The 22,238-nt window shown below is 39.5% G+C and overlaps 1 protein-coding gene across 1 annotated transcript in view; it reads right to left on the reverse strand.

Annotated features, from left to right (window-relative positions):
- Positions 1-22,238, reverse strand: part of COL4A4 (collagen type IV alpha 4 chain) — a 126,012-nt gene that overhangs the window by 50,354 nt on the left and 53,420 nt on the right. The window contains 13 exon segments of the mRNA XM_025463268.3: positions 995-1,178; positions 2,426-2,532; positions 3,475-3,547; positions 7,225-7,388; positions 8,368-8,457; positions 11,165-11,329; positions 15,046-15,150; positions 15,691-15,760; positions 16,560-16,613; positions 16,924-16,968; positions 18,045-18,104; positions 18,379-18,432; positions 19,240-19,320. Coding sequence (XP_025319053.3) covers positions 995-1,178; positions 2,426-2,532; positions 3,475-3,547; positions 7,225-7,388; positions 8,368-8,457; positions 11,165-11,329; positions 15,046-15,150; positions 15,691-15,760; positions 16,560-16,613; positions 16,924-16,968; positions 18,045-18,104; positions 18,379-18,432; positions 19,240-19,320 — 1,252 coding nt within the window.

Genomic DNA, 22,238 nt, shown 5'->3' on the forward strand with positions numbered 1-22,238 from the left:
CAGGGATGAGGACACTCGATGATCTGTTAATGCCAGATGCCACTTCCTGAGGGCCTGCCATGGGTCTGGGGCTTCACGTGTATTGTCGCTTGGTTTTTCTAATGACTCTGCAGTGTGGTCAATGTCATCCCCCATTTTCACTGGTGAAGACAGGAAGACTCCAAAAACCTGTGCCTCTCAGTTCCCTCCTCCCCCTTTAAAAGGGAATGTTTCTCTTTTATAACAGAACTAATGGATTACAATGTCATCAAAAACATATCAACTGAATAAAAAATAATGTTAGATTTTGATGGGTCCAGAACCATAATCTTAAACCTTAGTGAGGACCAGATTATTGATTATTGCTATGTGGTCAAAGCAGGAACCAAAGATACTATCTCATTTTAACACCTCACAATTCATAATGTAGCCCGAGGCGTAGGCACATATTATAAAAGGAAAAAAAAAATCTTGAATAAATCTTTCTCCAGCCCTTTCAAAGTTTTCAGCTCAAACTCAAAGCAAGTCACTTTATTTGTTTAAATTCAGATAACTGTCAAATATATTTGAAATCCCTTCTCTTTTTTTTCTTCTAGAATGCTTACAAATGGATTTTCAAGGACAATCATGTGTTTTTCAAATGAAATACTAGCGTTTTTATTAAGATACACCACACTGTCTCAAAAGACTGTAAACAAATAGATATTTTGAATATGTATGTAAATTTAATACGGACTGCAGGAGTTGGTACTGAGAAATGAATGGAAGGCAATTTTGGTATGCCAGACAAATAAACAGCAACAAAGACATTTTAGTATTTTAAGAATTTGTTTTAAATATTGATTGTGCTGTAATGCTTTTATTTGTTTGACAACATTCAAGGTCTGAAGAGCAGCTAGAAGGAATTTTATTGAACGGTTCTGCTGTAGCTATGATAGCTTTGCCTAGAAGAGAGGATCACTTTAGCTTCCATGCTTTCCCTTGTCATTCTGTAACACAAAACATTCAAAATTACCTTTCTGGCCCTTCAAGCCCCCGAAGCCCCTCTCGCCAGGGCGGCCTGGAGCTCCTGGTTGTCCTCTCTCTCCTGGTGGACCAGGAAATCCCAGACCTGGTTGTCCCCTGGGTCCTGTTCTGCCTGGGGGCCCCGGTGGTCCAGGAGACCCTTTAGCACCTGGGGCTGCATCCTCATGACCCCCCTGGGAATGGGTGCATCATGAGTCAGTTACAATCATTACAAGTTCATGAGTTCAAAGCAGTCATTGTCATAAGCTATAGAAACACATGGAAAAACCTTATAATTCCAGTAGACAGTTACTCAATAGCAAACCTAATTTTAAATGATTAATTCAGATTCTTGTTCATATTCTAACTAAATATTTACAAACATATATATGCTATGGGGGGGGTTAGGCCTCAAATAGAGAAAGCCATGTGTGTGTTATGTGTTGAATACGGAATTAAGAAATCTTACATGAGAACAGCTCTCTAATATCAAAATAATAAAATACAGAAATATGTAAATTGAGAGAGGTAGGAGGCTTACAAATTAAACAAATAGGCTCGGATGTATTTGATATTGTTGCCCTTCTTGTTGTTATTCTTATGAGAAGATACAGGGATAGACTCAATCCCCTCCACATCTTCTCCTGCTTAAGATTTTGACCTTTGGTTAACTGTCTAGTTTGGTTCGTCTGGCAACTTCATACAAACTGGATGTCGAGTACATAACAAGGCAACATTGTTTATGGTAAAACCAATCCCTGGCTGCAAACCATGCATCTGGTCCGGAAAGCTAGGAAGATCTTTACGGAGCCCTTGTTGGGGGGCGTCTCTCGAGTGGTGGTCGACCCTTTCTTGCTTGCCACTTCCCCTATGTACCTCTTCACCCGAGGAACAGACCAACAGTCATTATCAGGACCCGTGTTCTATCCTCCGCCCTACAGAGTTAACTGAACAGGCCTGAGGTCATTGGGGGCTTTGTAGATACGAGGGCCCCAGAAACAGATAAATACCATGAGAATGATACAAAGGCCAAAAACAGGACAGGAAGTCTTGGCATGACTAAACTTCCAACTGCAATTATTCTACACCATTTTTTTAAAAGATTTTATTTATTTATTCATGAGAGACAGAGAGAGAGAGAGACAGAGACAGAGGCAGAGGAAGAAGCAGACTCCATGCAGGGAGCCCGATGTGGGACTCGATCCCAGGCCTCCAGGATCATGCCCTGGGCTGAAGGCAGGGGCTAAACCACTGAGCCACCCAGGGATCCCCCTACAGCATTTATAATAACCATCTTTTTGTGGCAATCAACCAAAGATGGCTCTGATTACAGCACATTGGCAGTTCACTGCATTGTAGTTTTAAATGAGAAAGGAAAAACAGAGGCTTTATAACCATATAAGAAAATGAAATTCTGTAGTCAAAGAAGAATTATACATACCGGGAGGCCTGGATCCCCCTTTTTTCCAGGAAGTCCATCCCGACCATGTTGTCCCTGTTGTCCTGGAAATCCTGGGAGCCCATCAGGACCTCTTTCTCCTTTTTTCCCTGGGAACAAAGTCCAAAAGATATTCCAGCCCTTCTCAGCAGTGGGTGAAGTAGGAGGAAACACAGGACAAAGAGAAAAATGATGACCTTGCCTCTGTGTGGGCTGGTAGAGACTCCTCTGAGTGTCTCAGTTGACTAACGTCACACAAAGACAACCATGCAAAAGTCAGAGGGGAGAATGACAATTGCCAAGCCCACTGACTCTCTTATTTTGGAAGCTCTCCTTTCCTCATTCTGACAGGGAGGTTGTGTGTGGAGGCACCGATCACAACAGCATCTGCCCCTGCCTGTGTGGTGCCAAATATGGAACTCCATCCCCTGGCGATGGTGAACAGGGGAGCAGCCCATGGTTGTGCACTTCCCCCAGGCTAGTCCAATTCTTCCTAAAATGTTTTTCAAGCTGGAGCTGAGAAGGTAGAGCTTGCCTTCTTTCTGTAAGAACTTGGAGCTTCTGGTAGGAGGGGCAGTATATCCACAGCCCAGGAAAGCTAGTGTTGGGGAGAAATGCAGATGGTACCAAGAAAGATACAAGATGCAGAAGGAATCTTCTGGATCCAGCTATCCCAGTGCAAACCCTACATCTAATACTTCCAATTTTGTTTGGGTGAGTCATTAAATTTCTCTAAAACTACTTCAAGCTGGGTTTCTATCACGACCAAAGTAGTCTTGATTAATACAGGATGCTATAAGGCACTGAAAACAGAGTAGCCAAGTCAAGTCGGTCTTGTGTCAAACCCAAGTTCACAATAATAAGGACTTGAATATGGTTTTTATGTTTTCAAATAAGAGACAGAGGATTTGAGGCCCAACAAGAAATGTGAACAGCAAGGAATATTTTTTAAGCAATCTCAACAATACTGTATCTTGTTATAGAATTGATCTGCAAGGGAAATGAATGCAAGAGGATGGTTCATGTATCATTCATTAAATGGCAGGGCTCACCTTTCACTCTTGATACAACCCTGTCGCCCTTTTCTCCTTTGCTGCCAGGTGGTCCTGAGGCACCATGTTTTCCCTTGGTGAAAAATAAGAGGAAAAAATCAGTTTAATTTTGATGGGTCAAAAGTTATTCATGTACATCTAATCTCTCAGTTCTTTCCTTCTAAATCACCTGTTCTCGATTCTGGTTTGGTACTCTTAGTATCAATCTCTTCCTTGCCTTCTAAGTGGCTCCTACTTTATAAAACTGAGGCTCTTGACCTGCATTTAAAAGCTTGCAGAATCTGGATAAGGTCTGTATCAAATTCAACAGAAATATCTATCAATATCAATTTCCTGGTTTTGGTAATGTGCTATGGTTATGTATGTTATGATGGGGGAAGCTGGATGAAGGGTTATGATTGTTCAACCTCTTTAAGTCATAAAATAAAACATATCTCAAAATAAAAATTTATAACAACAATTTCTAACCGTCTTGGGCATTTTAATGCAGAATGAAAAGGAAAGAGGAGGTGCCATTAAAGCTGAAGGCAGAGGTTTAGGGACAAGAGTGTGATATGAGGGAAGTTGTGAGAAAGAGGAGGGAAAATAAGAACCTTTCTTATAACTTATGTATTTCCTCTATATAGCAAGTAAACAGATAATTTTGACCAATGGACTCATCATCTTTTGACCTCAACATTGCTCTGAGACTCAATGTTTGGGTCATGGTTTTATAAGCATTATGTATTATTGAATATTAAGCCATGTCAGAAATCTGGAAACCTACCATCGGTATATGAGAGTGGCCAAGCATCATAGTAAATACAGCTACACTATACGTAGCTTAAGGTTACTTATTCGGTGATCTTGAAAATCAAGAAACACAGACAAGGATTTTTTTTAAGATTTTATTTATTTATGAGAGACATAGAGAGAGAGGCAGAGACAGGCAGAGGGAGAAGCAGGCTCCATGCAGGGATTCCGATGTGGGACTCGATCCCGGGTCTCCAGGATCACGCCCTGGGCCGAAGGCAGGCTCTAAACCACTGAGCCACCCAGGGATCCCCCACAGACAAGAATTTAGTCAGAAGTGAAAATGACTGAGCTAACCATTCTTTTCTCCCACAGATGCCACTTGGTCTTATTTTCACACAATCTTGCAACATGCTCATGCAAGCTTAATTACCTTTCTTAACTGGCACTTTATAGGCAGTTCACTGCTAAGAGAAGAAGGTGCCAGTAGAGATAAGCATAATGGCAGGATTAAGCAATAAGAAAGAAGAAGTCAAAACTGTTCACAAGAGGCTTAAAAACCCAAATGGCAAAAATGCTTGGGAGTCATTTGTTGTAGAGAAAAAACAGTTCCACACACCCACTCAAGACCCCGAGGAGGATCACTGTAGTATAACATTCTGCGTAATGATGTTTAAGAGACACCAAAAAGGTGGGTGGAATAAATTTCTGAATAGAATAAGATTAGACAGAAAAGGAACTTTAAAAATTGTAAAGTACTAATATAGGTTGAATGTTGCTTGCTGTTGAATTTTTCCTGTCCTGACAAAAGGACAGAGCCAAAGTACATGAGACACAGTAGTTAGTCCAAGAGGCAGATGATGATAACGTCCTTCTGATGGATAAACTATCAACACATAAAATCATTCACTGAGCATGTGAACTATTTCCTTTCCTGAAAGACAATGTCAGTAGAATGAAGCCAGGGACCAGCTTCTGAGAGAGGAGGTGTCTGGGGAAGTGAGAGCATCTACAATGATCAACTGTGGTTACTCTGTGCTCTTTTCTTGTATCCATTCTTCTTCCTCACCACTTTCCTTCCAGGGTGCCCCAAAGTACGGACCTAATCTCCAACTATGACCACACTGTGATGAATTTAATGTAGAGAAGTCATATGGAGGGAATCACACACAGAAAAATACCATCAGAAATATAATCTGCCCGAAGAGGTAAGCCTTAGAGCAACTGAATTACATAGAGCTCAGCTAGGGCAACCCTGGACGAACTAGTAATTCACACACAAAGATGTTAGCCCTGAGAAGCAACTCAACAGGAAGCCACAAAAATACTTTAGAATCAGTATAATCTTCATTAAGAAGATTAAGTAGAAACATGAAAAAATGACTATGCTATAAGCCTGAATTTAAAAAGCAGACCATAAAATGCAAAATACTTAACAGCTGTCACCATGTTCATTCAACACACACGCATTAAAGAATTAGCTTCTTGCCAGGTAGACTTTGCGAGTGTGCTTTGCACGTGTGTCAAAAGTAGTATATGGACAGCCAGATTGTCACTCTCACTTAAGGCTCTCAGACTGGAGCCTTGTTTTCATGGCATTTCCTGGGGACGATGGAAAGGAGCACATACATAGGGGAAGCTGGTTAGGCTCCAGGTCACCCCAGGATTGAGGATCTTCAGTAAAGACGGGACAAGTGGGCTGTGTCCCACCTCCAGAGGAGTGCCCGTAGGACCCTCTGAGCAGCCAAGTAGCTGAAAGGTTGTTCCTCAACTTGAGTCACTTGTAATGGTGAGTGAAGGCAAACCATTTCAAAATAAATCCATCTGCTCTGTGGCATGAGATATCACATAAACCCTGACAAAGCCAATATTTGTATCTCCAGCTTGGATCTCTCATCTGAATCCCGTACTTGAATATTATCTCACCACCTATTCAACATCTCAACTTGCTGGTTTAACAGGCCTCTCATATTTAAGATGTACCCACCAAGACTGCTTTCTTTTTTTTTTTTAAGATTTTATTTATTTATTCATGAGAGACAGAGAGAGAGAGAGAGAGAGAGAGAGAGAGAGGCAGAGACACAGGCAGAGGGAGAAGCAGGCTCCATGCAGAGAGCCCGATGCGGGACTCGATCCTGGGTCTCCAGGATCACACCCTAGGCTGAAGGCAGCACTAAACCTCTGAACCACCGGGGTTGCCCCCAAGACTGCTTTCTTCCCCACTCTCCACACCTACTCCTCATATTGTCTTCCCTATTTGGGTTTCATCCTTAACTTTTCTTCTTCTAAGATCCCATGTCCAACCTAAAAGCCCATCTGTTAGCACTGTCCACAAAACATCTCAAGAAGATGACCACTTCTCGTCATTCCCAGCACCAACACGTTAATCTGTCTTCCATTACATTTCACCAGGATTACTGTAATCATCACCCAGCTCATCTCCCTACTTCTTCTCTTGTCTCCTGTGATCTGTTCTTACCAGAGCTACCTGAGTGATCCATTCGAAGCTAACATTAGATTATGTCTCTCTCTTAAGGCTTTCCACTGGCTATTCCATGTCACCCAGAGTAAAAGGTCAAATCCCACCCACCTACCAAATCCCATGCTCTGCAACTCCTCCTAACCTCCAGCCACTTTTTTGACTTCATCTCCTCCAGCTCTGACCCTCAAGCCACACTAGATGGTGATGGCCTTTATCATCATCAGCCATATGCACTCATATTTTTGTTACATAGAATGTGTTCATCCAACTCCTTGGAGTCCCCAGGAGGGCAGAGACTGTGCTCTGCTCTTTACTGTATCCCCAGCACTGAGAACAGCACCTGGAACATAGCAGGTGCTCAATAAATTTTAGTTTGATGAATGAATGAATAAATGATGATTTTTTGATCATTAATATATGCATAGGCTCAAACATAAAATCTATGTCATACTATACATTAAAAAGTGGTACAGTTGAATTTTATCTCTATCTGTCTCTTTCAACTATAAAGATTGTTACTGGTAAGAGCTACTCACTGGTGATCCTGGAGATCCTTCAGCACCAGGAGGGCCTGGGTGACCTTTCTCTCCAATCCACCCAGGGAGCCCCAAGTCTCCCTTACTACCCTGCCTTCCAGGAAGTCCTGGAGGGCCTGGTGGGCCCATGGGACCAGGCTCACAGGCACAGAGCCCCGCATTTCCTAGACAGAGGATAAAAGGGAGCTTTGTCATATTTCCTTCATAAAATCCCAAAAAGCCTTTACTAAATAAAACCAATAATGCAAATAAGAATAGAAGGGTCTCATGTACATAGTTTTTATCACACACAACTATTAATGTGTGATTTGGGGCCTGGGGCACTGTGTAGGGGTACCTAGGCATGGTCTGTTGGGGGGCAGATATACCATTTCTAGACAAAGGGGATGTTTTGGGTCTTTAAAAAATCCATCTTAACAAACTCTAGGGGGAAAAGCTGACATGCAATTCTACCAAAGAAATTTTTTAAAATGAAACATCTTATTTTTAAAAGTATGAAAGTCTTTTATTTCTTTTCCTGAAGAAACAGGAAGAAAATTGGGTTGGAGCATAAACTCTAAACAAATAAATAAACAAAATAATATGTGAAAAAGGATTATTGACTGCATTGCATATTATAATTGATAATTCCCTACAATGCATTTTCTAACATTGGGACTTTTAATCTAAAAAAATATGGCTTTAGGATAATCAAAATCAGCTGTGTTTATGCTCTCATACCCACCTATCCCAAATGGTCAAAAAGGCATGAAACAACTTTTAAGGTGGAGAAACATATGGCCAGAGGCATTTGATGAGTCTGGGAAATATGGACCCACAAAGAGAAAATGAAATAAAAGATCCATACTATCGTATCTCTGCTTTTTCAAGGAATAAAAAGGATCTCATGAGAAGGATCTCATGAAAAGAAGTCACCACTCTGAGACAAATTTCCCATCAGGGAAATGTTTTCTTTAGACTCTCAGATACAAGGACTTGACTTTTGGTAAGTTCTAATCACCTCATAAGCACCGCATAATGAAGAGGAGTGCTCATAGGCGTATAACACATCGAAGTGAAAGGCCCCACTGCCCACTTCATAAATGCCCCCAAGCTCCCATGTGCTGCTGTCTCCTGGAAATTCCACCTTTGATGCATACTTGCCTTTTTCTCCTTTCGAGCCTCTTCTTCCTGGAGGACCCATTTTGCCTTTTATCCCTTGTGGTCCAGGATGCCCAACACTACAATAGATAACTTCACAGTAGGGAGGGGGGAGATGAGAGAATCACAGTTTTTGTGACTGTCTTCTACAGAACAAGTGCAAGTGTCTCCTGTACTTCCATTTTCCCCTCAAGCCCACCTTTTTTCCATTCCTTTCCTATGACTCTTTCTAAGAACATATATATACAAACAGACCATACAAGTGTCACAGCATATTTCTGCTGCTACAACCACTGATAAAGCCATCCTACTCTCAACCCCAATTTAGAGGTTGCAGAGCAAGGCAACAGACAACAGAACTACCAAACCAAACAATCCAACTACACAAACAAAATAACTGTATGGCAAGGATCTTTTGTTCCTCCAGTTATGAATAATTACCAAATTAAGAAAGCATAAAGCATAGCTCATAAAAGCACAAATTCAGAGACATCTGATAAAAGGTGACATAAAACACATAGAATAAATTCCTTATTCTCTCCAAATCCCAGTAAAATAGCAAACAATAAAGGAATATTATAAAAATGGGTAAGCCCACAGGACAATGAAAAACAGAAAGAGAACAACAGCAAAAAAAAAAAAAAAAAAAAAAATGAAAGAACCTAACAGACTGTGAAAAGCAGGCTGTGCAGAAAGGCAGCAAAGAACACAATTTGCATTAGAAATCTCTCCCAGAATTTAGGATTTTTTTTTTCTTTAAAGAGAGAGAAAGAGAGCAGGGGCGGCTTTGGCAGAGAGAGAGGGAGAGAGGATCTTAAGCAGGCTCCATGCCCTGCACAGAGCCTGACGCGGCTCGATCTCAGGACCTTGAGATCATTATCTGAGCTGAAATCAAGAGGATGCTTAACTGACTGAGCCCCACCAGGCCTCCAGGAATTGGTACCTTGAAGTAGAATAACAGTAGTGCCCCAATCAGGATGACCGGTTAAAGAAACAGTTCAATCCTAAGATCTCCTTCTGGAAAATTACAACAGTAACTATGACCTCTCAGAATTGGAGGTAACAGACAATGTAGCAAGAAGAAAACTTTGAAATAAACTTTATAGTTTAAAAAGTAGATGAAGGCATTTCATTCTTAAAACATGAATAGACGGCTACAAAAGAAAACAGTAAAAACAGAATAGCAACAACAATACCCTTAGAAATTAAAAAAATATATTATGAAAGCAGAAATTGAAAAATTCTGGAGCAGAGTTGTGAGATGGAGTTGGGGGAATCTACCAGAAAGTGTGAACAGAAAGATAAAAAGGTGAAGAAGAATAAAGATGAGAGAGACATGGGGAGTGGATTCTCTAACAGGTAAATATAGAGAGTCCAGAAGGAGAAAACAGGGGAAAATGAAGGAGAAAGTATCTTCAGAGAAACATTTCAAGTAATTTTTCCAGAAATGGAGGATTTGTGTTGGCTTGAACGTGCTCACTGAGTGCCCACCAATAAATGCAAATGTACACAGAGAGGCAAGCCTTTGTGAAATTTAAGGGTATTGGGGAAAAGAAGAAAAATTTCCATGAGCTCTTAGAGCAGAGCTTTGCAGCTTTTAGAGTGTGGCCCCCACTCAGCAGGTGGTCTGTGTGTCTCCCTCTGTTCCTCCCCTTGCTCATGAGCGTGCTTTCTCTCTCTCAAATAAATAAATAAATAAATAATAAATAAATAAATAAATCTTTTTAAAAAATGCAACCTGACCTAATCTGAACAGGTTAAAAAGCTCCAGGAGAGATTTATTCAAAGAGATATTATTGATAACATATTTAATGAGCTAGAATGGAGATTTATACAATTCTAGACAGTTTGAGATTGAATTAGCAAGAAGTTATATTGAAAACCAAGCAAACACACAAAGAAAACAAGATAATTATTAACAAAATATTTTGCTAGAAAAGTAATAATGTATATTATTATATGGCCGAACTGATGAATAACTCTTATGTAACCATTCATTGTAAATAATGAATATTTAATCAAAATAAAGATAATAACTAGAATGAATGGGTTTTGGGAGTGGAACATGTGCATATGTGCAGTGGGGTGGAAAAGAGAGCTCATTTCATCTTCTATGGAGGGAAGTCAAAAGATGAGGCTCAAACTCAAGAATGAAAAAACAGTGGGGTGCCTGGGTGGCTCAGTCGGTTAAGGGACTCTTAACTTCATCTCAGGTCATGGTCTCAGGGTCATGAGACTGAGCCCTGTGTCAGGTCCACACTGGGTGCAGGGTCTGCTTAGGACTCTGTCTCTCCCTTTAACCCCCCACCCCCTCATTTGCTCGCTCTCTAAAAAAAATAAAAAAGAATTAAGAAATAGCAATACAAGTACATTGCAGGTCACTAGAAAGGCAAATAGCAGAAAATCCAACTACTTGTGTGAAAATCTCCCCTGGGGAGGAAGGAGTAGAAGGATTGCCTGGTATGGCAAATCTTCACAACAGGCTTCATAGAACTGTTTGATTCTCAAGTTGAGTCCCTCTATAACTCTGATAAAAATTAAAACTACATTTAAAAAATAAAAATATTAATTTACAAAATTCCATAATTCACACTTAAATTCTCAACCAAATATTTTCATATGCTTTAGCTGATGTGATATCCAACATCAGTCTACATTTTTTGTATTATTGATAATACTAACTTGGCTCATGAAATATTCAATAATTAAAAAAATGTTTAGAAAGTCATATTTTCCACATGACACTGTAATTATCACATGCAACATAAATGCCAATAAACATGAATAAAGAGCATTTTACCATCTGATCCTGGGGGTCCTTGCAGCCCTGGTGCTCCGGGCAACCCAGGAGGTCCCGGTTTCCCTGGTTTTCCTGGACTTAAATCCGCTCTCCCTGGGATACCAGCTGCCCCTGGAAATCCTGGATGACCAGGAAATCCTCTTGGTCCAGGGGGTCCCATCATGCCTCCAAGAGAAATTGAGAATGAAAACCACATATATATCTCTCAGAATAAACTTTCATTTAGAAGAAACAAAAATCAGTACATTCTTCCTTAGGCTGTAAATATTTTTAAAAGAAAAAGAAATGTACTTCAAAATTAACTTAATAGTGCAGCCATCAAAATACCTCACTTTCTTTGAAATTAGCACACAAATGGAAACCGGTTTAAGGAATCAGATTTTCTTACTTTTTCTCTATCATTTAGGGTTATGGGGGGGGATACGTATTATTTGATTAAAAATATTATTTTCAATCTCTCCACTTTAATAATTTGGTTAATCTGAATGAGTAAGTTAGCACATGTAGTGAATAAAAATATGGACTCTTAGGTCATCTATGTGAGACATAACATACCAAATCTTTCATAGCAAGTCAGGTGGTGGGAAGGCCAAGAGGTGCTGGATTTGAACCCGACCTCTCTCTCTCCAGCCACATGTACTTAAAGTAAGCTACTGAACTTTTTAAATCATCTATATCTACCTCAGAAGCTTGTTATGAAGATTAAATAAAATAATTCATGCAAGGACCTTATACAATATCTGGTCATTGCACATACTCAATGAATGCAGAGATAAATAGATGTTCAGTGTGTTGTGAGGTCGCAGTGAGTCAAAACTGAATCCTGCTTTCCCTTGACGCTCTCCTAGCAAGAGGTAACGTGTTCCTTTCCCCTTGAGGGTGACAGCCTTTTGTGATTGTTTGGACTAATGAAGTACAGCAGGAGTGACGTTATAGATATAAGACCCTGGGAATAGGTCATTAAAGATGATTCAGCTTCTGCCTTGTGAGCTGAAATGCTTGGGATTGGAGTTCTGAGCCACCAGGGAAGCAATATCATGGCTCTGAGGCCACCATGTTATAAGGAAGCCTAAAGAATGACAGAACCTGACAGAGAGGCCACGGGCCTATATGAAACATAGAAGACAGAGGTGCCCAGCCAGTCCTCATGTTCTGGTTTCAGCCATTACATGGCTGCCATCGTAGGAACATCTCTATCTAGAATTGCTCAGCTTAGGCCTTCCTGAACTCTTGAACCACAGAGTGAGGGGTAATATGCTTACTGTTGTTTTGGGTGATTTGTTCAGTAATAGACAACTGAAACCTCGTCAGTAATCAGTAAGTAGCACGCTAGCTAAATTAACAGCGTTCGTTATTGTGTGCCTACGTGCTGGGGCTTCCCATATACTTTCAAATATTATGCTTACTCCTCCAACAATCTCACAAAGTTTATACCTTATAGATAAGGCACAGACAGTGTAAGCCGAATATGAGTAATAACAATAGCTAACATAGCTAATGGTATTCTAAGAATGGTATACATATAACCTCTTTCAACCCTAATGAGAATTGCACTCTGAAAATGGGAAAACTGAAGCACAGAGAGGTTTAGTAAATGCCTAAGACCACACAGCTTGTATGTAGTAGAACCTGGAACATTTTTAGTCCACAGTGTGAATACATAACTATTTCCATATACTATATTAAGTGGCAGGGCTGGGATTCAGTCACAGGTATCTAACTCTAAATCCCTGCTTATTGCATGGTAAATACTTTAGATGGTTATAAAATAAGATATGTAAAATAAAGGCTATAGACTTTGGTGTACTTAAATGAAATGTGCTCCTGTGGATTTGGCTGCCTTCTTGTCTTCGTGTCATTCCTAAGACCTGTTTCCAAACCTCTACAGTCATTGGATGGACCTCAATACCACCTAGTGTCTTGTCCCCATGCCATGGAAAATCCTCAACCACCTTCCAATGGGGAAAATGGGTTGTAGTGTATGGCATATTACTATATGCCCTGACCACCCACAAAATCAATTAAGTTGTGGCCAGCATTAAAGATTTTATTTTTTTTCAAAAGAAAAAAGTAGCAAAGAAAACAGAGCACAAAAAAAAAAAAAAAGAAAAGAAAAAAGAAAACAGAGTACATCATACACAAAAAGGCATTATTTTGTGAAATTCATGTTCCTTTTCTTTTTGTTTTTGAAATATGTGTTTCAATCATATGTATATGTGGATACACATGTGTGTTCAATGCAATGCAAATGCAATATAATATAAAATATATATTTTATAATGGATTGTAGTCAAGATTTGAAAGCCACTGGGTTGGGCAGCCCGGGTAGCTCAAAGGTTTAATGCTGCCTTTAGCCCAGGGCCTGATCCTGGAGACCCAGGATTGAGTCCCACGTTGGGCTCCCTGCATGGAGCCTGCTTCTCCCTCTGCCTCTCTCCTTCTCCCCCCCCCCCCTCTCTCTCTGTTGCTCATGAATGAATGAATGAACAAATAAATAATTAAATAAATAAACAAATAAATAAATATTAAAAAAAAAAAAGAAAGCCACTGGGTTAATTCTTTTTAAAAATCTTGTGGAATGAAGAATCTTTCTGTTATATTTGCTATATTTGTCTGTTACATTTGTTATATTTGTTGTTTCTGTTATATTTGTTGTATTTTCAATCTGCTAGAGATATGTGTTGCTTGCTCACACTGAGTTTTTATTTCAATCTGCTGGAGCCACTTTTTTATTATGAACAAGCTTCAAAAGGAGAAATCTAAGACCAGGGGCTAATGACTTCGGAGCAGCTGAGGACTCTCGACATGACTTATATAGTCCTGGGTCAGGTAAGCCAAGGCTACGGTATCTACAGATTAAATCAACCAAATGAAACAAAGCTTTGCCACCTTTGTGGTGGGTTATCAGATCCCACAAAGTGAAAGGCAAGATTTGTGAAATATTAAAGAATTTTGTCGTTAACAGATGAATCTCAGGAAACTTCTTACTCCTTCTCAGTAAATAGAACAAGAGACACAGACTGGATAAAATGGCATCTTTTCAAGTCTCTCTCCCTTCATGTTAAATCAGTTCTCCTGAGTTCACGGAATGCAAATACCCTCTACACGTCTATTCCTAAGCTTACTTGGTCCTATTAACCAGCACAGCACTTGAAGGAGTTTAAAGTCCTCTATCAATAGGATTCTTTCCCAGGTTCTTCCTCAACTCTTACCATGGCTCTAAGGTGTTTTTGGTTGGTTGGTTGGTTGGTTTTTGGAAGGGATACAGATTTTTTTTGGCAGGGGTGGGGAATGAGGACTGTTGCTTTGGTTTTGGTTTTTTAACTAAGGCTGAGTCTCATTTTATTTTTTTTAATTTTTTAAGTAATAACATTTTTAAATTCATGATTTGTATTTCCACCTTTTACGTAGAAGAGGAACTCAATTTTAATGAACAAAAGTTGACAGGGAGAGTCTTCCAAGAGGGTTGTAACACCTGAAAAAACACTCTACCCCTGGCACTGATTTCCAAATCTTCACTGCCTGTGACAATCTTGTAGGATGCCCCTGAGATAACACATATACCCCACCACCCCCCCTGAGATGCTGACTGAATATTTCTGAGGTGCAGCAGAGGAACCTGGATTTCTTCCAAGGAAGCCATGAATTGGTTTGAGTTCAGTGGTTCTGAAGCTCAGCTGTCCATTAGAAAAAAAAAGGCGGGGGGTGCTTTTATAATAGCAGATGCCTAGGTCCACGTCCCAGAAAGCCCAACATTCCTGGTCTAGGGGGCGGGATGGCCATTAGTTTTTCTGAAACACTCCTGGTTGATCTAGTATCAGCTAGAGGTGAGGGTGAGGCTGTCAGAAACCTCACACACAAAAGCCAGTGGAGTGTCCTACCTGCACAGTCTTCCCCTGGTGGACCTGGGGGACCAGGGGGACCAGGTGGTCCAACGGACCCCATTTCTCCATAGTGGCCAGGGCGCCCCGGATCCCCTGGAGGGCCTGCCCAAAACAACAGCACATGTCAGTGTGATAAATGCATACATACATTTTAAAATTCACACACAATTACTTCTTGTGAGGCTTGGTGGAGCACCACTAGGGGACCATTCTTGCAATTTCTCACCACATTTAAAAATGCAGTATCTTAGATTAGAACCCCTTCAGCTGTCCCTGCTCTGCAGACCCATGAACTTGGAGCAGCACTGTCTTTCTCAGTGATATGGGTCACTTTTTTCTGGAGGGCAGCATCTTGGTAGGTCTTAGTCAAATGGTTTAGCAATTAAAAAAAAAAAAAGCTTTTGGAAAGGTGACATAATACACATTTCTGCATACTAAAATAACATTGAGAGTCTTCTGCCAATAGAGATGATTCAGATGCACCTGTCTACCTGCACTTATAAATTATATATCCTTTCTAAAATTAATATATTTAGCATACCAAGTATGCAAACTGCACATATACTGGGCCAGACTCTCCTGGCAGGGCCACCCAAGTCCCATCTCCTAATAATTTATGGAGGAAGCAAACTGAACACAAACCTTTGAGTGGAACAGATGGAGTTACCAGAACACCCGGTGGTCCTGGGTACCCACGGTCTCCAGGATCCCCCTGAAATCATTCATTCATACACTTTTCTTAGAAACATTGTTTGTCATGTGGCGTGTAACTATCAGATGGCCCAAGAGTGTATTCATATAAGAAATGAAGATTACAGGATGAGTAGAAAAAGGAATGGTTCATGGAGTTCTGGGAATGACAAAGGAATCCGACACCCCTGCAGCCACCCCAACCTACCAGCAGAAGTAAATGACCACCTGGCAAAACTCTCACAAAAGAAAAAAATTACCCCCCCCCCCCCACAAAAACCTATTTCATGCCCATAGATTAGATACCTCTGAAACCATGAAGTTTCTTAGATGTACTCTGAGCATGGATGTCAAACTTAGCATCTAGGACAAGTTGTCTATTCACTTATAGAATCCGAATCTACATCTTATTTTAACAGCAAATATTGTCCTTCTCAACTCTGTTCCCTTACTGCCACCATGGCTTGTCCTTGCAAATGCAGGATGTGAGGGTACAGAGGTACAAAGGGAAGAAAAAAATACAGTAGCGAAAGCAGGGAGCACTCCCCTGCTCTCTCTGATTTTAGTCATGATACGAGGTGATCCCCACAGAATTTCTGAAACTTTCGTTATTATTCACCTTCAAAAGGTTGAATTCTTTCTCAAATGCAGAACATAATCGTTATGACATGCATTGACATAAAATATGCAAAATTAACTCTGTCTCTTCCAAAAGCTAAGTTTTTTTAATGATTCTTTCAAGTGTTTTTTAAAACAAATTAGGTAACATGAGGGACAGAGAATTTTATTTAGGCTGTACTCAAATACACCTGCTTTTTTACCTTTGGGCCAACAAATCCAAATGATCCAGGATCTCCAAACAGTCCTGGTTTCCCCTATAAGTAACCACAAACATGACTTTAAAAACAAACCTGACTGGGTGACAAATTATCCCATTCTTGTTTCATTTGAATGACACGTACTCACTGAGATTCTGTGCAAAATCTCAGTATCGCATTTGGGTTGTATCAGAGAATTTTGGTGTTAGTTTTTGTATCTACAGCTAGATCCTGCGATCTGTAAAATAAATGTGTCTCCTTTTCCAATTAATGCATACTTTCATGCCCTGTCACTACTTTTGAATGACACTGAATTGCATTTATGAATAAATATGTACTTATCATCTCTTTAACTGTGTATATTTACCTTTAATCCTGGAAAACCTGGAGAGCCATAGGAACCCGGATCACCCTAATAAAATCACAAAACATCAACACAAGGAGAATGAAATCAAAGTGCTTGAAACCAGTTCAATGCATTATTTTTCATCTTATGAAACTGCTTTATGGCTCTTTCATCTCATCTGCAAAGGTAGCTGAGTAAAAGGAAATACATATAAAGTAGATTCAGTCTCTTTATAACATTTGCTATTTTAACTGACCTTCACTTTTATTTTAAAAATTCATGTCCTTGCCACTGTTTCAAATTAAGAACATATTTTTGTTGTTGTTGCTCTTGGGTTTTAACTTATTTAGCCTGATGCTTGCACTGGGCTAAATATTTTTGGAATCATTGCATTATAATTTGTCTAGAGATTAATAGGTACTCTGTGCATTGTTAGCAAAAAAATAATTATCATGGAAGCCAATGTCACCCATTAGCTACTGAATCTGGAGCCATATAAACTCAGTGCCCTTGACCACAGGGGTTCTGGCCTCTAGAGTGACTCTATCAATGGTGACCCCATTAGTGGCATGTGTGGTGACGTCTGAGTCCTGATGCTATATTTTTTTGTAGCTACTGCCCTGAGATCAGTACCCTCTTTTATCAATGAGGCTTAAATGACTAATTCCAAGCTGCTATCACAGTGACACTGGGTCACTGTGGCAGGAAATGCCACAATCCTGTTACTTCCCACCAATTCTATCTTCTGCTTGCCCATTTTACCTAAATAACATCACCAGAAGGGATGTTTTGTTGGGACATGTAGCTATTACATAATTTTTGTCCAAAGAATATCATTCTTATTTGAGAAAGTCTCTACTTTTAAGTTGTTAGAAATACTGATCTAATTTTTTAAGATATTATTTATTTATTCATGAAAGAGGCAGAGACATAGGCAGAGGGAGAAGCAGGCTCCTTGAGGGAAGCCCACTGTGAGACTCATTCCCTGGACCCCGGGATCATGACCTGAGCCAAAGGCAGACACTCAACTGCTGAGCCACCCAGGTGCCCCAATACTGATCTAGTTTTATAAAAATGTGAGAGAGGACAACCTCCAATTCACTGATGTCAGGGACAGCATGAATGGCATGAGTGATCCTTACCCGAGGTCCTGAGAACCCAGGAATACCCTTCTCTCCTTTTGGTCCAATTCCAGGTTCTCCCTTAAAGAGATGACAACATTTAGAGGCATTCAAGCAACAATATTTCAGTGACATGGAATGCAAAAACAAGATGAAATAAAAATTATTGCCAGCACCTTAAAGAAAACAACTACCTTAGAATAGATGCCCTATGGAATTATGATAAAATAGTGAAAACGTCTAGGAATATATATTAGCATTAAATCAATGATAAAGACCATGCAAAAATAATTTTTTAAATTAAGATATCCTATCCTATAAATTAAAAAAAAAGGGGGGTATTTCAGTAAACTACCTTGGGTCCCGGTAGTCCTGGAGGTCCAATCATACCAGGCATTCCTTTTATGCCCTAAAAATAATAATGAATATAATCTGGTTTATTCTTATTTAACATACTGAATTCTACATCTTTCAGACATTATCTCTTCAAGAAGCATTTTACTAATTTTAAAAATAAAGGATTACTCTTCAATTGTCGCTGGTTCGCGACTAAGGTGCAGGTGCACTTGTAAACCTGACACTATTCAGGTCAGCTCTGTGTGAGAGAAGTGGTGTCATGAGGTGTAGGGGGCGTGACCACCACAGAATCAGGGCAGCAGATCCAAGCTGGGAATGCAGTCATTGAGAAGAGTGGCTCATTTTGAGCAAATGAGTGAAATTTAATCCGGTAATTGAAAATTGACAACAGAATCTGCATGTGGCATCAGTAACATCCAAACTACAGGCTGACAGAGGAAGTGGTCAATTCACCAAGAGTCTGCCCAGTACTATGCACCTGCTACTTTTTCAGTTATCAAAACATCAAACCCCATATATAATACCTTAAAGACAACTGGACTTCCTGTGGTCCTTTCAGCCCATTTATCAAAGATGGTATCAATGGGGCACTATATTCTGGAGGACATGTCCCAATTTAGCAGCCCACAATAGGTCTGTGACTCAGCAACTGAATAAACCTAAGTACATGGGTAATTTTCCTAAGCCTCATTTTTCAAGTCTGTACAATGAGGCTAATAACAGTAGCAGTCTGCTGAGGTTGCTTTGGGATTAATGCAGGGATATCTGTAGGTGCCCTGCACTTTGCTGGCACAGCTACATGTTCAGCAAATGTTGGCTACTACTACTTTATCAAGGCAACATATAGATTGATAATTACCTTTTCTCCTTTATACAGACAGGAATCAGGTGGCTGTACCAATAAGGTGGGTCCAGGAGAACCCTGCTGGCCAACCTCACCCTTTCAAAAAAAATTAAGATAGTAGGAATTTCATATTAACTTTATTTTGAAATAAAATTTGAAACAAAGATTTTCACCCACGTATTGTGATACAATGCATACAATCCTGCGTGGCATGGATTTAAAATATAAATCACGGCAAACATATCATGTATTGTTTTTCATAATACTTATCATTAAAAATAAATTTCAAAACCAAAAAAGCGTTTCATAATCCTACCATCAGAGATCTCTATCAAAACTTTGGCATGGTTCTTCGTGCTGTGTGTGCTTGTGTGCATATACATACATGTACATATGTACCCATATGTGTATGTGATCAAATGATGTACGAAATACAATTTAAAATATAATCAGAATATTATATAAAATATGTAAACAATTTAAAATACAGAGTATGGCTTATAGTTTTATATTATGTTAAAGTTTTAAAATAATTTTGTCTTTTATAGTACAAATTTTTGTGCATTTTCCAATCATACTAGAAATTTTTCAAAAACCTGATTTTTAGTGCCATTTGCAATAATCTATCATAAGAATACGCTATCATTTATTAGGCCATTCCACTCTGGTTAGATTTAGGTTCTTTTTTAAAGATTTATTTATTTATTTATTTATTTATTTATTTATTTATTTATTTATTTTACAGAGAGAGACTGTGCACGCACTTGCGCAAGCAGGTACAGGGGGGAAAAGCAGAAGGAGAGGGAGAGCGAGAATCTCTACTACACTCCCTGCTGAGTGAGGGAGGAGCTTGACAGAGGGCTTGATCTCACCACCCTGAGATCATGATCTGAGCCAAAATCAAGAGTCAGATGCTTAACTGACTGAGTCACCCAGGAACCCCTGATTTAGGTTACTTCTAATTTGTATTCAACAATATGTTTAAACTCTCTCTATAAAATAATTAGCCAAAAGTTGTTATTTATGTTAATAGCAATGCTATTCTCTTGGGAGTAAAATGCCCCGTGAATTGGGTTTGCCATAATATAAGCATAAATTCTCACCCTTAATTAACAGATAATTTTTTTTTTTTTACTTTTCTCACTATTTCTAGTCTTCTGCACTTAGACACAGTTAAGAGCAGGTGACAGAGCAGGTCACCTATATTTGCAAACCAGGACCTTACTGACCACCATTTTGGACAAGTTCCTTAAAATCTTTCCTAGCCTTTGTTTCCTTGATTCCTCTGAATCTCACTTTCCTTCTCCGTGAAATGGGCATTATAAGCTGCCTACTTCAAAGTATTATTATTTGATTAACTAGATAATGCCCATAAAATGCTTAGTACTTACTACACTAAATGGAACAAAGATGATTCTCAAATATATTATTATTAAGTCATTAATGTTTTTGGTAAGTGGGATTTGGGGCAGAAGAATACTATACACAAGCAAGTGAGTAACATGTATTGGTAAATACAACCATGCTTATTCTTGCAACTGTAATAAGCCTGAGAAAAACCCATAAAGGCTGACAAGCAAGCGAGTTTCTTCAAAATGTTGGTCATGCCACTATTTTCTCACATTGAAAAAAGTACCATATATTCATTTTAGTAAAAAGTACAAAGAACACGAATTACGAAGAACAAAATGTAAATGGTCCATGATCATATCATCTAAGACAAATTAGAAACAACCATTTGGGGTAGTGTTATGTGGGCAAACATGTTCTTGAACACCCAAGAGCTCTGTGTCAAAATTTCACAGTGATGTTTTGATTTAGCAGACAATCCAAAGGAATTAGAATAAGCATATTTTGGATAATCTGAATGGCTATCTCATAGCCAAACATTTCCACATGATTCTATGGCCTAAGTTTGCAACTGCATCTGATTGCACTGGTGCTGAGGTCCCTAAACTAGCAGTGCCAGTCTCATTCCACAAGGTAGTGTTTCTTGAGCTGGGGTGCATGAGTTTCTGGGGCTTTGACAAGTACATTCTCTGGAAGTCCATGAATTCCCAAGTTTGAAAAACCATGTTTTAGTATATTCCCTTTCACCCATTTCTCTAAGTTAGTGGTTTTTATGGAAAGAGTGTAAGCCATTGTACATACTACTACTCCCCACCCCCAGGGACATCTGGCAAGATCCTAACACATTTTAGTTTGTCACAACTGAGAGGGGAGTACTGTTACTGGTATCTAGTGGGTAGAAACCAGGGATGCACCTAACCATCCTACAATGCCCAAGACAGCCCTCACAACAAGGAAATAGTATTGAGGTTGCAAAATTCTGCTCTAACTGTATATTTTAATGCCTTGTGTTGTTGTTGTTGTTTTTTTGTTTTTTGTTTTTTGTTTTTTGTTTTTTTTTTTTTTACAAAATTGAGCTTATACTTTTGTAACCTGTGCTTTCTGATCAACACACTATCATGGGTATGTCTACACATCATGAAGTCTTCCAATATATTTTGGGCAATCGAGTCATTTTGTTTAATGGCTGTGCCATAACTGACCCAACCACACTGGAACTCCACGAGAATGGGGATCAGGTCTATCTTTCTACATCCCCACATCCAGCACCAATCCTAGCCTGGCACAGTGTAGACATTCAGGATCTACTTACCCACAGTTGTTTGCATGAGCCACTTACCAACTGTTAGCCATTCAGATTGTTTGCAGATGAGTTGGCATCTTAAAATACCTTTTTAAAGCTTATCTTTGCTAAGTTTCCTGCCTCAGCAGAAAGGACTATGGGAGTGAGGGAGAGCAGGGAAGGACAGTGAGGATGAGCGTGAGACGGGGAGGGAGTGAGAGATGGTGTTGCTAAATGCTTTTGGTTCTAGGAATTTATACTTTTATTTACATGTGGAGTTGAGGTTTCTGAGGAAATTTGTGTAATTAAGCCAAGAAAATCAGTAATTAAACAAACCGTCACTCTGGATATACTAAATTATCAGAAATGTTCGATCTCTTTT

The sequence above is a fragment of the Canis lupus genome, chromosome 25 (assembly GCF_003254725.2).
Source record: "Canis lupus dingo isolate Sandy chromosome 25, ASM325472v2, whole genome shotgun sequence".
Lineage (NCBI taxonomy): Eukaryota > Metazoa > Chordata > Mammalia > Carnivora > Canidae > Canis > Canis lupus.